Source organism: Corticium candelabrum, chromosome 7 (assembly GCF_963422355.1).
Source record: "Corticium candelabrum chromosome 7, ooCorCand1.1, whole genome shotgun sequence".
NCBI lineage: Eukaryota > Metazoa > Porifera > Homoscleromorpha > Homosclerophorida > Plakinidae > Corticium > Corticium candelabrum.
The window spans coordinates 4,255,211-4,269,674 of NC_085091.1; the positions used below are offsets into that span (position 1 = coordinate 4,255,211).

The window sequence follows — 14,464 nt, forward strand, 5'->3', positions numbered from 1 at the left end:
AGAAAGCGCTTAACAAATATAGGCTGCCCTTGTTTAGACGACGCAGTTAAAACCCTAGCTAAAAAATAAACGCTGCGGCGATTAATTGAAGAAATACGGTGTGTTGTGATAGAATTGTTAGTTTCTAAGTATCTTTGTCATCAGACTTGGTGAAAGACCTGTCCAGGCATTATTCATTTTGTGTTTCAATTGCAGTAGCTATACTTCCCAAGTTGTGTAATAATTAGGTTGACGTACTGTAGGTAGTCGTCAACAGTTGTTGAATTTCAGACTTTTTTGTTACAGCTATGAGCCATTGTAAAAGTCACGAGACTTGGTTAGTAGCGTACTCTAAACACATTACATAGTGCTGAACTGACTTCCGGTCTGAGGACTATGTGGCTGGCTGGCTGGCGGGCGGGCTTTCTGGCTTTGTCTGTCACACTGCAGGAATATACCATGCCTCCTGTGTGCCCCAATCACGGAGCAGTATTTCCTTTATGTTGTACGTGGCAACCAGAGGCAATGGCCACAAACAGCCAATCAGATCCATGAAACGTTCATGAAAGAGTTTCTTACCAGAACAGTGTAATTCGTGTTTGCAATTGCTAGATCTTGTTGGAAGTAACCAACAGAACTTACCTGTTTGCAACAGCTCATGTGAAATCGATCACTTTCTTGGGTTTACGATATTTATACTGGAATCTAAGTTACTTAACCACGAACAATTTTATGTCCTGTATTTTATATACTGTACTTAGACAATTACAGACTATTTACAGATTTTGTGTGGTTACGAAAAACGACAGTTGTTATGTACCAAACTCCTTGGATTATTTTCCATCACTGATGTCATGGTTTTAAGTAGAAGATCTCAAGCATCTATTCTAGGAAGTTTGTAGAAGATGACCTGTGATCTGATTACTTTGTGTATTGGTTGTTATAGTTCAACATCTTTCCAGATCAACCTATCTGTTATACTATCATTACCACGTTAGAGTTTTATGTTCACAGTAACAGAGGAAACAATTGCCAACATAGAGGAAATAGATTCTATAGTTATTTGAGTCACCATGATGATTTCAAGTACTTATTAGTAGGGTGTTGGTCTGCCTCAATGGTGGTTCTAACAGAGTTTAATGTTCTATCTAATAATATAACATGATGATGTTGACAAGTTAGAAATATAGAAGTCCATGCCAACCAACACATAGTAACCAGATCACACCTATTCTCTTGATGACTCACCAGAATAGGTTTCTAGTTATTTAACTAAACGCTGTGACATCATAAATGATTGGTTCATCAGGATGGAGAATCAGATGTAAGGAAGGTAAAATTTTGTGTGTACAATTTGTCTACCAACCATGACATCAACTACTAAAGCTACAGCGGATGCTACTGATTCAAGGTTGTAGCTTGTGGTATGGGTCTTAGTAGTGCATAGGTTTCTATTTACTTGGAACATTATTCTGCTCTCAGTAAGTCTGACAAGGCTGTAGGAACTTGGTAAAGAAGCATTGATGAAATTATTGCCAAGACAGCACGTTGTCACCTCTCTTCAGTATGGTGTTTATGCATATTGTTATTTTGCTACAAATTTGTACATAACATGAACATGTATTATGAAAACAAGAGCATAGGCTTGGCAGGAACAATACTAGCAATGGTAATAGGATAGACCATAAATCAGTAATCACAACTGCCATTACTGGCTTTGTCTACAAGTGTTGCTTTTTGTTTATGTTGACTGATCCCATGGTCTTATCTCAATGTCACTTTACACATCAAACAAACAGGTGATTCACTTAGATGTTGCATCACACTGTTTGGTTAGTGCAATAAGTAGGTCACCATATCTTGTCGCCATAGGTTTAATTTGATGAATACCAAATTGTGGGTTGTTCTTGCTTTAGAAATGAGGTAATCTAGGATTAAGTATCATATATAAATAAATAGCTATTACACAACATGTTTAAGTTTAACATTCTATTTCTTAATTTGCACTGGTTGTGTTAGAGATAGTTTTCTTTCAGAGACATAGGAAGTAGAGAGCACTCAAACTCGTAAATGTGCATGCTCAGATTGTACTTGCATACATTTAATTGGATTAGAGATCAAGCTTCAATTTGTAATCGTAGTAAAGTTGAAAGTAGAACCAGTGATTATCACTGAGGAATGTAAGTGTTTTATTACACTTGAACATTGTGTATGTTTTAGAAAGAAAAACTGTATACAGCTAGGCATCTGCTTTTCCTGTCACAGTGTATAGCATGCTGTTGAGGCAGTGACACAGTTGAAAGTGGTATTACTTGATTGTCTATGTTTGGTCCTAATTGAAAAGCAGTGCTGAAGAGCATTGCTTGCACTCATTGATAGTTGAACAAGGATTTATACTTGTCATTCACTCGTAGCTACTGTAGTTGCTGCTACTTTGGTTTCAAGTTGACGCATTGTATGATGCATTGTAGATAAGTAGACGCGTTTGTTTTATGAGGCATCAATCGTTCTGACTAGAAGAAGGATGTAGTCGTGTGTTTTAGCAGCTTACATATCAAGGGATTACAATATGAGTGAGTGGAGATGAGTGAAAGTGTTATGTGTGCAGAGACATGACAAGAAATGAATGATCAATTTTGACCTATTAGAATTGTTAAACAAATTTTATAATGTACCACACAGTATGATAAATAATTTGTGAAATGACAATATCCTAGGCTAATCCTTCAGCATACATGCTGTTCCTTCACTTCCTTATGCATGTGACAGTTTTTATAACCCATATTTTCTCAGTATCAAGGAACCCTAGACGACATAGATGCACAAACAACATCTATAATGAAAAACTGACCCACTTCAGTCAGAGGTCTGCTCGTACCTCTATATATAATCAATCTACATGCAATATTTGCACCAAATGTAGAAGCGGTAACTGCTAAAGTACTGGCCTGAGTCCAGATGTAGTAGATCTATGTAAGCAGATTTAGCCTTTACAACTCATTGTTGAGTAATGTGCAGTGTGTATCAGTATTACATTTTTACTATACATATTACTATACATATTTACCAATGTCAATATTTGAAGAGCGTGTTGAATTGACTGGAAGGTCCACTAGAGCACTAAACAACCGACCCATTAATTTTGCCAGGTACGCCCTGCCAAGATGCATGTATGTACCAGTATGCATCATTATAGGTTCTCTATCAGCATATTCAAGCACTAATTTTGTTCATTTTGGGCAAACCATCTGGAAGGGACAAATTAGAAGGGATTTAGTGAATGGACTATGACTTACAGCAAGTGACGTGGTCAAACCAACACTGACATAGACCATTCCAACTTGATTGCATCCTTTCTTTAGCTGAAAGAACTCTGAAACTATAGAATAATGTATTCAGGTTTGGCACTGTACAGTCAGCCCACCAGATAACCGACCATTTATTCTTCAACAAGGGTTTTGGTGAGACCACTTGTGACATGAATTAATTCTGTACTGTATTCGATAATCTGACGTATTGCTTGCTCCAACCAACAATACTAAGGCACAAACCAACTTGGTCAATAGAAGGAGGCTGAGTGCCTTGTATCCTCAAAGCATTTAATTTATTATCTTCTAATTTCCAAAAAGGAGAGAAGTGGAATTTGTACAGCTTTTGCATTGATGCAATGAGATTCACATTTTAGGTTAGATCACCTTTGTTCCACACTGTAGGGTTGCTATGGTTTCTGTTTGTCAGCTACAAATACTATTTATCACCCACTGAAGTTAAATGGACTACCTCTTAGACTGTAGTGTCTTGGTGTTTTGTGCAATCTGGTGCAATTGGCTCTCATCCCAGCTGACAATTAAGTGAATTTTGTCTGCATTTGTCTGAGTAGACTGAACAACATGTAACTAGTTAGATTGTAGTTCTTCGTTTGTCTCCCAAGGCAAGATGAGGTCAATGTTCAGGTGAATTGAGTTACAGGCCAACATAATGTATTCTATTAATAATAAAGTGCTTTGGATTACACCTCAGGCCAAGTTCTGAGGTTCTAACTTATTGCAGCTGTCATCAAATGTACAAAAGTTTAATTGAGACTCACTATATACTCTGTTCCCTTGCTGTACATGTCTATACGGTTCTCCACCATAAAAAGCAAATATAATTTGGCTATAATTTCTTAATGCTGTTTTTAGGAGTTCCATATTTCATTCTGTTTGATGATCGCAAGGTAGTCATATGATTGTGTGTGCGTCTGGTTCTCTCACAGATAATGATACATCTGTTAGACTTGATGGACTGCTAAGGTCTGTTGGACTAAATCGGCGCAGCAGCCATCGCCCAACTCTTGCCTTTCGAAATGAACTGAATGCTCTGCTGAGACTGCTTCTTCGTCTTGAAAAATCTGTGGAAGACTTCCTTTCTATGCTCTCGCCCGGTTTGCATTGATCTTGGTCTTTGTTACTGTCACAGGTTGCCAGTGGAGATGTAGGCTGTGTGTCAGAACTTAGTCTGCTGCCAGTTGATGTGATGCTGTTGACACTTCCACTGCTTCCACTAAACTTTGCATGTGGTTCGGATACTGATCGTGGTCTTCCCAGAGTTGCAGGTGTCCCTTCATCCCAAAGAGCATCCTCATAGAAGTGAGACGTTTGCCTGGGTAGCAGCGATCTGGAACTATGTGGACGTATTCTCCAGGTCTCAACGGGACTTGACCATTGCTTGTGCAGTTCAGGTGACTCGGGAGATGCTGGCTGTTGCCTGATCTTAGGGATGCAGTTGTTGCTTGTTTTTACACTCCTTGTTTGCACAGGCTGATGCATCTGTGGCCTGATCATAGCCTCTATTTCCACAGTTATGTCTTCAATGTTCATCTTTATTCTGTTAACTTGTCTCTGAAGAGTAGCATCTTGGCTCCTCATGGCAGCCTACCAAACGAACACAACAGTTAGTATTCAGCTATAGTCGTATGGTCATTCATGATCATGGTCAGTGGGTTATCTGAGAGTATGCAGACCTCAGTGAAAGGAAGACCAACATGTACAACGTGACTAGGTCATTGTCATTGTTCAACAACCTTTTCAATGTCATCAGTCAGATGAGCTCCACAAACACGTCTCGAGCAATAACAGTAATCCGGTACTCTTGCAGTCTACATGATTAGTGGATGCGGTTGATAGCCTAACTGGAGGTTAGAGAACTTACACAGAGGACAAAACAACTGTGACACATCCCGTGTACACATGATCGAACGTGAGGGCGGAAGCTCGGGCAAATAATACAGTAACTATAGCATGCAACCGGTTTGAACTAGTACATTCCGCAGCTCATTGTCTATCTCTGTATATGTAACCGTCTGCAATCGTTTCTATGAAAAGGAGACTAGAGTAGCAGACTCACCAATTGATGTCGTATCTTGTCCAATGTATTTTCGATATCAATTTCTTTCTGCTGAACAAACGGCAACGCTTGCTCTTCCATTTCAACGCAAGATATCTGATCGAGAACAAACTCTGATGAAAGCAGCTGCGCTTTGCGTGACCTCAAAGCAGCGAACTGAACGGTTCGAATGGCGCTTTCCATTTATTGGCTGTTGAAGCCACGCCTCCGGCGGGGAATTGTCGCCGAACATTTCCGTGCGGACTGGTCTTTACATTGTATACATTTGTATACAGTGTGGCTATACGCAGTTAGCAATGCCATTTGGGGGTTTCTCTATCGCTCTGCTTGCATGTTGACCACAAATCTTGTTAGTTAACACGCCACCGACGCTGTCTGACGCGCCGCTCGGTCCACGTCGCTCGGATTGCTCTAAACAACATTTAGGATGCCTGCAATGCCGCTGTTAATACTCTAGGCATACCGTGAGTTTTGTTCATATTTGCAATTTCATCTCGGGATGCTGTCGCCCCTGTTTGCAAGAGTTGAATCTAACAAACGTTTGTGCAAATTGCGGTAATGGTTGTATTGATGTGAACTAGTTAGATTTACGTAGATTTTTGTGTAGGATATTGAAACTTGACGAAAATAGTCTAGGAAGTTTACTGAATATCTAGGATGTAGATCATAACGTTTAAGTTAAATCAGATGTGACTCACTGTTTTGGAGGTAATGTTGGTGGATATCCAGCGTATTTATGTTTCTTTATACTCCCAGGCTACTAGTGTACGTGGTAGGACCTTACTGTAGACATCACCGTATGGTACATGCCATGTAGTTACCTATTTTATTAATCTACAGAAAACCAAGGCGTTTTCTAAATACTCAAGCGGCCTATTTATAGGGTATCTAGCAATCCAACCTGAAACTATACACTTGAGGTCATACATAGAGGCCTAGCTATTGCATTCATAGGTCTTGACTTCACTTAAGGGAGATTTGTCACCTCATTGACTTTGTCTGATTATTTGAAACTTTATCAAGTCTGACAGTTTGTGAGTACACTCTGTAAGTCACTTGGTATTGTCTTTCTTACCGTTTAGACAAATTTTTGTAAATGCAATGCTGCATGGTAAATATAGGTAAATCTATAGCCATACATAACAATGTTTCCAATGGGCGAATAGAATATTGTAATTTTTGTTTTTATACTTGTTGTTGTTATAGTTATTCTCAGGCAGTTAGTCACGTTGGGTTGGTGATATTGTGATAATCGGACAAGAACAGTGGTGAGTTGCTTGTTTCCAGCAGTACCATATTTATAAGGCTGCCGTTTTGAACAAGACAAGGTACAGAGTTTTGTAATTTATAATTTGTGGCTATAGTTGCCCCTAGGGTTAGGTGTCACTGCCATGCATGTATGCATGCATACATACATACTTATGATTATGATGGTAGTTCACTAATTTCAATGATAGCATTGCTTAGTTAGTGTGGACCGAAATTTGCAGTTGATAGACAAGTTGTTTTACAAGATGAACTGACAATTGATACACTAGAATATGGAATGCAACAAAATGTGGGTTTTCTACGCTGGCAATTAATTGTTATTTTTTCTCTTTAAAATTTACTAGTAAGGAATGGCGGATATTTCTCCATATTGATCAAAAATGTAGTTATGGCTTTGATTGAGGTCATTTTCTTGTGCAAGCTGACTAATTATAAGGAATGTCTCTTTGGGTATCGGAGATGTGAAAGAGAAGATGTTTATCTGAACTGAGGTTTTATGAGAAGATATACTCAATTGCAATGGGCCTGTAGGTGCTGCTTACTGTCCAAGTGAAGGGTAAATTGAATAATTTAATTTGGGTACAACAGCTGAGCATACAGGATTCTATAAATATTGCAAGACAAGTTTTCACTGCTAAGTTTGTTGTTCTGAAAATACATGAACTGTTGGTTAATTTATGCATTATGTGCAGTCACCAAATGCGAGCTCTTTAGTATTGTTTATTACATATAACAGTAATATATATTTATTGTGTAGTAGTCAATTATTTCACAAACGGAGAAGTAATGTGGATAAATATGGGCTTTGTGTTATCAGACAGTTTTGTGCAAAATTAAAAAAAAATTAGAAATTATCATTTGTGGACTGTAAAATACATTTTTGCTACTTTGCTTATTGTGGTATGTCAATAGTGGAGTCATATAGTTTGTGTCTCTCTGCTACTGTAGTTGATGTTTATTAGTTTGTAAGCTAGAGGAATGTTGAAATTCTTGGATGTCATTGTAGGGTGGGATCCTGCATTGATGGATGACATTTAGAGTTTGAGTTCATTAAGGTCGATTTAAAAGTTTTTGCAAACTTATTTGGTAATTTCTCAAATTTGAGATGGTTTGTGCCAAATAGACAGCAGCTGTTCAAGCCATAAAATACATGATATCTTTGTTTCATTAAAGTGCCAAAATACTTAGCTGTTGCAATTGATAAACAAAATAGAATTGCTAACCTAATATTTAATATTAGTGAAAACTGTGTGCTCTTATAGATACTAGTGGCACATGTATAGGATCTTTTGAATGTTTTCCCTCTAGTGTTAGCTGCTATTGTGTTGTGTTCGGTCTACAAGTAAATATACTACACACATAACACAAGTTGATGACAGGAATGGAATTACGCTTTGACACACAGCACACAGGGATAAGGCAACAACTTTCAACATGCAGTCAGTGAAAGTGCAGGTTGAGCAATTTTGGATCACTTCTAGCCTTGCTGACGACTGACGTCAGGTAGGTGTCTACCTTTCTTAATTTACTGTATGGGGAAGATGCAGAAGAATTCTGAAATCTACGAATATCACCGAAGAGTACAGAGAGAAATACGATGAAGTAATTGCCAAGTTTGAAGAGTATTCCAAGTACATCACAACATCATATATGAGCGAGCATGCTTCGATTTATGAACCAACAGGACAGTGTTACCGTGATGCGTCTATTCATTGAACAGTATATTGCCTTTTTGTGTATACATTAGTGGATACATGCGAGTATGGCAAACTTTGTGAAGAGATGTGGAGAGACAGAACAGTTGTGAGTCCAGACACATCAGAAAGCCTTTGATACGACACATTTTACGTCAGAGAAGGTCGAGCAACTTACAATAGAAGCAGCAACTTACGATAGAAGCAGAAGCAGTGAAGGACTACCATCAGCAGCTGCAAGAAAACGGGAGTAAGAGCAACCCAGTCGTATGGAGCAAGTGAGAAGCAGCTTCAAGAGCTGGCGTATGACAGGAATAAGGGCAGCAGGTGCATGGCAAGAGTAGTACTACAGGCAGCAACAACAAACAAAAGGCACAGTTAATTTGGTGGAGCATATAGTCAAAACTTGACACCATGCAAACACCCATGCATGAGCTGTGGAAAGAATCACGCTGGAGAAGCATATTGCCCCACACAACAAGCTATATGTTCAAAGTGTAACAGGCGTGGGCAATTGCAGCTCAGTATTGTTTCAAGGTCATATGCTACAGCAGACACCCAGGGAGCTGAAAAAGCATATATAAGTTTACTGGTGGGAGCCACATGGTTCTTGGTTGTCTTTCGTTAGAGGCAAAGAGCTACAGGTCAAACTAGAGTCGCTGCTTGGTACAGAAGTGACTGTGATCACTGAGGAAGCATACAGAATGCTAGGACTGCCCAACTTGCATCAACCATTCAAACTACTGTACAAACCAACAGCTATATCACTGCAGGCATTGGGACTTTTGCAACCACACTGTCTACAAATAGCAGAACGGAGACTGGACTACCTTTGTTGTTTATGGACTGAAGATGAATTTTCTTGGATTCCCAACACTAAAACTTGTCAACAAGATTCAGGCAACGATTGCAGATGTGAGCTGAAGGTTAGAGTCCACTTTAATTAAACAAGTAGGCCATACTCAGCAAATTTCCAAGAGTGTTTGGACACTTACGGAATCTGGAAGAATCATACTGGATCAAGGTGCAAGAAGCTGAAATGTTTGTGCTGCTAACACCTAGGAATGTGTCAATTCCTCTCAGGCCATGGTCACCATGCATGGAGCTGACAAGAATGGAACAGCTGGGAAGTATAGCCAAAGTCAAAGAACCTACGCCTTTGTGTTCAGGAATGGTGGTGGTAGCCAAGCATCAGGAGATCTAGTGATATATATTTTGACCTCAGATGTCTCAATGAGAGTGTTCTTGGAGAAGTCTACTCACTGCCAACAGTTGATGATTTCTTAGCCCAACTGCAGGAGCTACTGGACGCAAACAGTGATATCAAGATACCACAAGAGAATCCTGCCAAGATATTAGCAGATGCATCATCAACAGGCTGGGAGCAGTCGTACTCCAGCATTCTACCATTGGATGGATCGAAGCCAGAAGCTTATGCTTCACATGCTATGAGGGAGACTGTCGAGAAGCCTTAACCAAATATAAAAGGCCGTTCTATAGCAGCAACCTGAGCATGCCACAAGTTTGCAGAATATGTCATTGGGAGGAATTTTTGCATTGGAAAAACTGATTGGAAACCATTGGTGCCAGTACTATTAACCAAGCACTTGGACAACCCGCCACTGGGTGTGGTTTGATTCAGACTTTGTCTGGCACTCGAAACTTACACTATCAGTCATGTTCAAAGAGAGCTACTGCGTGTAGCAGATGCCCTATTTGGTGCTCCACTGCCATAGCAAATTGGTTCTGATCACTCAGGAAGAAACGGAAGACTTTATATAGGAAGTATAGTTTAGCACACCTTCCAACTACTAGAGGCAGACTGCTGACATACAAGACAACACAACCTCAAGATGCTACATGCTCAGATATTGTTGATCTCTGTCAGAATAGAGTCAGATGTCGTGATGATCCAGCTGTCAACCTTTCTTAGAGTTTGTGCCCAACCTGTATGAAAAATGACAGACCTCCTTGTAGTAATCCCCTCGTAACATCTCCATTTGGTATTACCCATGGCACACTTGAAGATCTCAAAGGCACACTTTGCCAGTATTATAGTGGTTGTAATCTATTTCTCCAGATACCCGGAATTGATTCAGATGTCATCTATGACAGCCAGTAGTACAGGCACTCAAAGTCATGTTGCTCAACATAGCATTCCGGAGGTTGTCAAGAGTGACAACGACGCCCACAGTATGTTTCCAAGGAGATAGACAATTTGCAACGAGCTGTGGATTTGCACACATAACCAGCATCTGTGTCTATCCACAAAGTGTTGGGTTAGCTGAGAGAACGTTGAAGTCAGTAGAACAGTTGTTTTACAATGATCAGATGATCTTCATCTGGGTTAATTTGCTGACTTATTGAGTCACGCCACTTCCTTGGTGCAACTTTAGTCCATCAAGCCTGCTGATGGAAATTAAGTCACCTTAGAACTATACTTCAACCTGTAGAACAGCGCATTTAATTACATCGCCTCACATAAAGGAATTTTTGCTGCAGACATAGCTTTGAAACAGGATAACTTCAATTAGAGGCACAGAGTCACAGAGCTGGAAGAACTTCCTGAAGATCGAGTCAGGTGTTTGGATTAATTTCCTCCAAAGAGGTCAGAGGAGAGGAGTAGTACTGTTGAAGGGATCAATACGCAGGTCTTATGTGATTAACCTGAACATGCGGAGGTGAAAAGAAACAGGAGGCAAGTGCTGCCATCATGACCCATCAGGGCGGGTAAGGTACGTTCACCATCATCTGAAGGGCGCAGTGAGTCAAGACAGACCCATTACTGGACTGCAGACAAGAGTTGCTAATAAACCTCCACACAGGCTATAGACCTGTACGTAGTGGGGTCCGGAGGAATGTCCTGTGGGCTATAGATGCTAGTGGCACATGCGTATAATATAGTGTCTTCTGATTGCAGTTCTGCTAGTGTTAACTGCTATTTGTGTTGTGTTCAGTCTACAAGTAAATATTACTACACACGTAACACCCACCAAACCATGCATGAGTCATTGACCCGGCTTTCGAGATGGCCATTGACTAACAAGGAAGACTAGAAATCTGTTTTTGGACGTATTTCGGGTGCGAACAACCTTAGACGAATAGAAAGCAACCCGTGTCTAGAATAATGATACAATTAATGTAGTAGCTAAATGTTTAGCTTCCTTTCGTGTATAGCGAAGACCGGCCTCTATGCTAGACTTGACAGACTGTTAATTAATTAATAAGAATGGTGAACTGCTGGCTCTGTAGGTCGTGGATAGGCCAAAATTTTTTACGAACACACTCAATTAGATTTCAACTGCTGGCCCACTTTTTCAACCTAGGCAACTGCCTCGGTTGCGTCTTGCCTACGCCACTGCGACTGAGTTTCCCTAGCATTGCCAAGCCATACCCGTGTACAGCATTTTACAGGGATCTTCGTGGCGTACTCATGGCGGGAGTTCAGACGGAATGTGCTACTATATTAATTGGAATGGGCAAAAACTATATTAATTGGAATGGGCAAAAGGTGCACAGACCGTTCTGTACTGCTGTGGCCATCTTGGCTTTACGTGTGGAGTAACGCGCGTTATTACACATGCCGGAAACGAAGTTGCCACACTGTTATTTAATACGGCGACACTGGGTGGAATAAAGTAGGTATTACTGCATGTCTAGTACCTTGTGTGGCGCGTGATGTAGCACACTGTGCTTTCTATTAACGTCTGTCAGTTTTCTAGATCATTCTAATTATATAAACAGTCTTTAATTAATTAAGATAATGAGATATACGCAGATACAAATCAGAGAGCAAGACATCCGGGATCTGCGTATCTTGGCGCACATAATTTCAGGCATAGACAGGTGGCTTGCAGTTAGGAAATTGTTTGCGTTGAGTGCGAAACAAGCACATAATAATTGCTATACGTCCTGACATTTATCTAGTATACGTAGAGTTGGTAGACCGAGCAGGCAACAACTAGCTAGGCAAGAGACGCTTTCTTGTTCTCTATTGACTGTTTTCGTCTTAAGCTGTGATGTCATACACCTGTACTGGTGTGTGTTTGCACTGTCAACACTATCATTTTACTGAGAAGGGAGTTCACCGGTCTTGCTCTTTCGTAATAATCTTTTTTTTAGAACAGGGCAGTGTGAGTAGATTTATATATAGACTTCTTGGGCGGTGGTAGTGGGTGGTAAGAGGGAATCATAAACATTAACTAGTATTGTTTTGATGGAGTAGTTGTTTTTAATCCTATTTTAGAATGGCTGAATTGTATATTGAATCGGGATTTGTTGCTCCTTCAAGCTTGTGTCGATCTTCTTGTCTGTAGACGTATGCAGTTGATATTTCTTACTTCGCACTATTCTGTCTTTCTTTACTCCAATTAATTAACGTACCGCTTCGAGCCTTGACAATGATTGGCTCAATCATGCAGCCATCACTCATTTCAGGTGTTGCGCTGTATATGCAGCTGCCTTTCATTGAAGATTTTTATCAATTAATAATTGCTCAGTCCTGGATTGTTTTACAGACAATTAACATTCTCTTTTATCTTCTAACAATTGTTAATTAACTTAGTGTACTGCGTCAGATAGAAATTGTTTTTATATAGTCCAGATTTAACGTTAAGTATTGTGACTAATTGTGCTGCAATTTCTTCAGAAGCCATGAACTTAGACTTCCCCGTCGGGAAGCGGGTTCTTCTGATTTACGGTCAAGAGTGCTGCCTGTAACGTGTACTGAGATATTCGGACTTTTTGGTACTTGACCGCAAGGCAGTGATCGAACACTAGTCTGCTTGTTGATGGGCATCTTGAATAGAACACTGCCTACGGAGGATCTCTTTTGAGAGAGCTTGGCTGGAGATGGCGGAGAAAGACTGCTTTGCAGACGCGGTGATTCACTACCTTGTCTTTGTGCTGTAGCATTCAGTGGATGCAGTTGATTGTCAAGTTCTAGTCGTAAAAGAGGGCTTTGATTTCGTCTCAGTTTGAGGGCTCCTGCTGAAAATGATGATGGTAGTGGAATGAATTTTTCAGGCGCAACGTTTGCGGTATTGTAGCTGTTGGCTTCTTCACTGATAGGGCAGGAATTACAGTCTTCTGGCTTCTCGATAGGGCACGTCTTCTGGACCTTCTGCTGCCAACAGGCGGTACTGACTTCTTCGATGTCTTTTCTCATTCGCACTAACCTTGTGCTAAAGCTGTCGTCTTGATGTCGCATCTCGGTCTGTATACATATATATGAAAAGCAGAATAATGTACGGCTGAAGTCCAACCGACAAAACGAGTGACTCACGAGTCCAGCTCTAAGGCGTTCAATAGCGGCATCCATTTCGTCTTCAATTTCTTCGACAGTCTGCTCGCGGTGGCTGCGCCGGCGAAAGGCATTAGAACGACCGAGCTCAGAGTTCATTGAACCAAAGTAGACAAGTGACGCCATCCACTTGAGGAACTAGTTGTGAAGAAATTACGTACGGCGCAGATTAGGTACACAGATGAGTTGGTAAGTCAACACGGAAGTATAGAATGAAAAACGTCGAAGAACAGTTCAACTTGCAGTGGCAAATGGCACTGAGTGGACCTCTCTTGATGTCTGACCTGAACAGGATGTGACTGAATGCGGAATGGTTTGAGGTGGTGAGTCTTCTGGAAACGCGGGGTTGGCAGTGAATCCCTTCAACTGTCATCCATCTGTTTGTATTGTACTCAGATGACTGGCAACTCTACAAACAATGACGTGTGGCGGAATGTTTGCACAGTTGAGAAGTTTAACTCATTTGATAACACGTTGATCATTGAGTGTACTGTACGTTCTACAACGGAAATAGAGGACTAATTAAATAAATATATTACAAGATGCAGCAGCTTGCAGATTGTTGTCTCGATGACGTGGATGCATGGGTGGTGTTTTCCTGACTTGAGACAACACTTTTTATCGCGTGATGCCGTAATACAGAAATGTGCTTCCCTCTAATTTCATTTGTAGGGGGCAAAACAAGGTTTCCTAATTTGTTGACGTAGATACCAACAAACGCAATGTTAGCACCTAACTCTAAGCACGTGCAACATCAACCTACAGAGGGCTCACATTTCTCGTAAATTTCTTGGCGAAACGTGTTACAAAGTGCTAGAGTATTTACGAAAATAAT

At 40.4% G+C, this 14,464-nt stretch overlaps 2 protein-coding genes and 1 long non-coding RNA gene across 3 annotated transcripts; 1 reads left to right on the forward strand and 2 right to left on the reverse strand.

The window, feature by feature from the left end:
* Nucleotides 1-3,939: 3,939 nt before the first annotated feature.
* On the reverse strand, nt 3,940-5,515 carry LOC134182315 (uncharacterized). Its single transcript, XM_062649710.1, has 2 exons — nt 5,365-5,515; nt 3,940-4,892 (listed from the first exon to the last, which is right to left on the reverse strand). The coding sequence occupies exons 1-2, from the start codon at nt 5,443-5,445 to the stop codon at nt 4,200-4,202; spliced, it is 774 nt and encodes a 257-aa protein (XP_062505694.1). The 5' UTR covers nt 5,446-5,515; the 3' UTR covers nt 3,940-4,199.
* Nucleotides 5,516-12,951: 7,436 nt separating this feature from the next.
* Nucleotides 12,952-13,755, reverse strand: LOC134182081 (uncharacterized). Its single transcript, XM_062649411.1, has 2 exons — nt 13,612-13,755; nt 12,952-13,542 (listed from the first exon to the last, which is right to left on the reverse strand). The coding sequence occupies exons 1-2, from the start codon at nt 13,753-13,755 to the stop codon at nt 12,952-12,954; spliced, it is 735 nt and encodes a 244-aa protein (XP_062505395.1).
* LOC134182082 (uncharacterized) lies at nt 13,195-14,186 on the forward strand. Its single transcript, XR_009970261.1, has 2 exons — nt 13,195-13,331; nt 13,398-14,186. It is a non-coding gene; the product is annotated as an uncharacterized LOC134182082 (long non-coding RNA).
* Nucleotides 14,187-14,464: the final 278 nt, after the last annotated feature.

Excerpts from the sequence above, each read along its gene's own strand:
- LOC134182315 (XM_062649710.1), bottom strand. The coding sequence starts at position 5,445 with ATGGAAGAGCAAGCGTTGCCGTTTGTTCAGCAGAAAGAAATTGATATC. Across the intron at positions 4,893-5,364 it reads ACAAGATACGACATCAATTG|GCTGCCATGAGGAGCCAAGA; the intron begins GTGAGTCTGCTA and ends TTCGTTTGGTAG.
- LOC134182081 (XM_062649411.1), bottom strand. The coding sequence starts at position 13,755 with ATGGCGTCACTTGTCTACTTTGGTTCAATGAACTCTGAGCTCGGTCGT. Across the intron at positions 13,543-13,611 it reads AACGCCTTAGAGCTGGACTC|ACCGAGATGCGACATCAAGA; the intron begins GTGAGTCACTCG and ends ATATGTATACAG.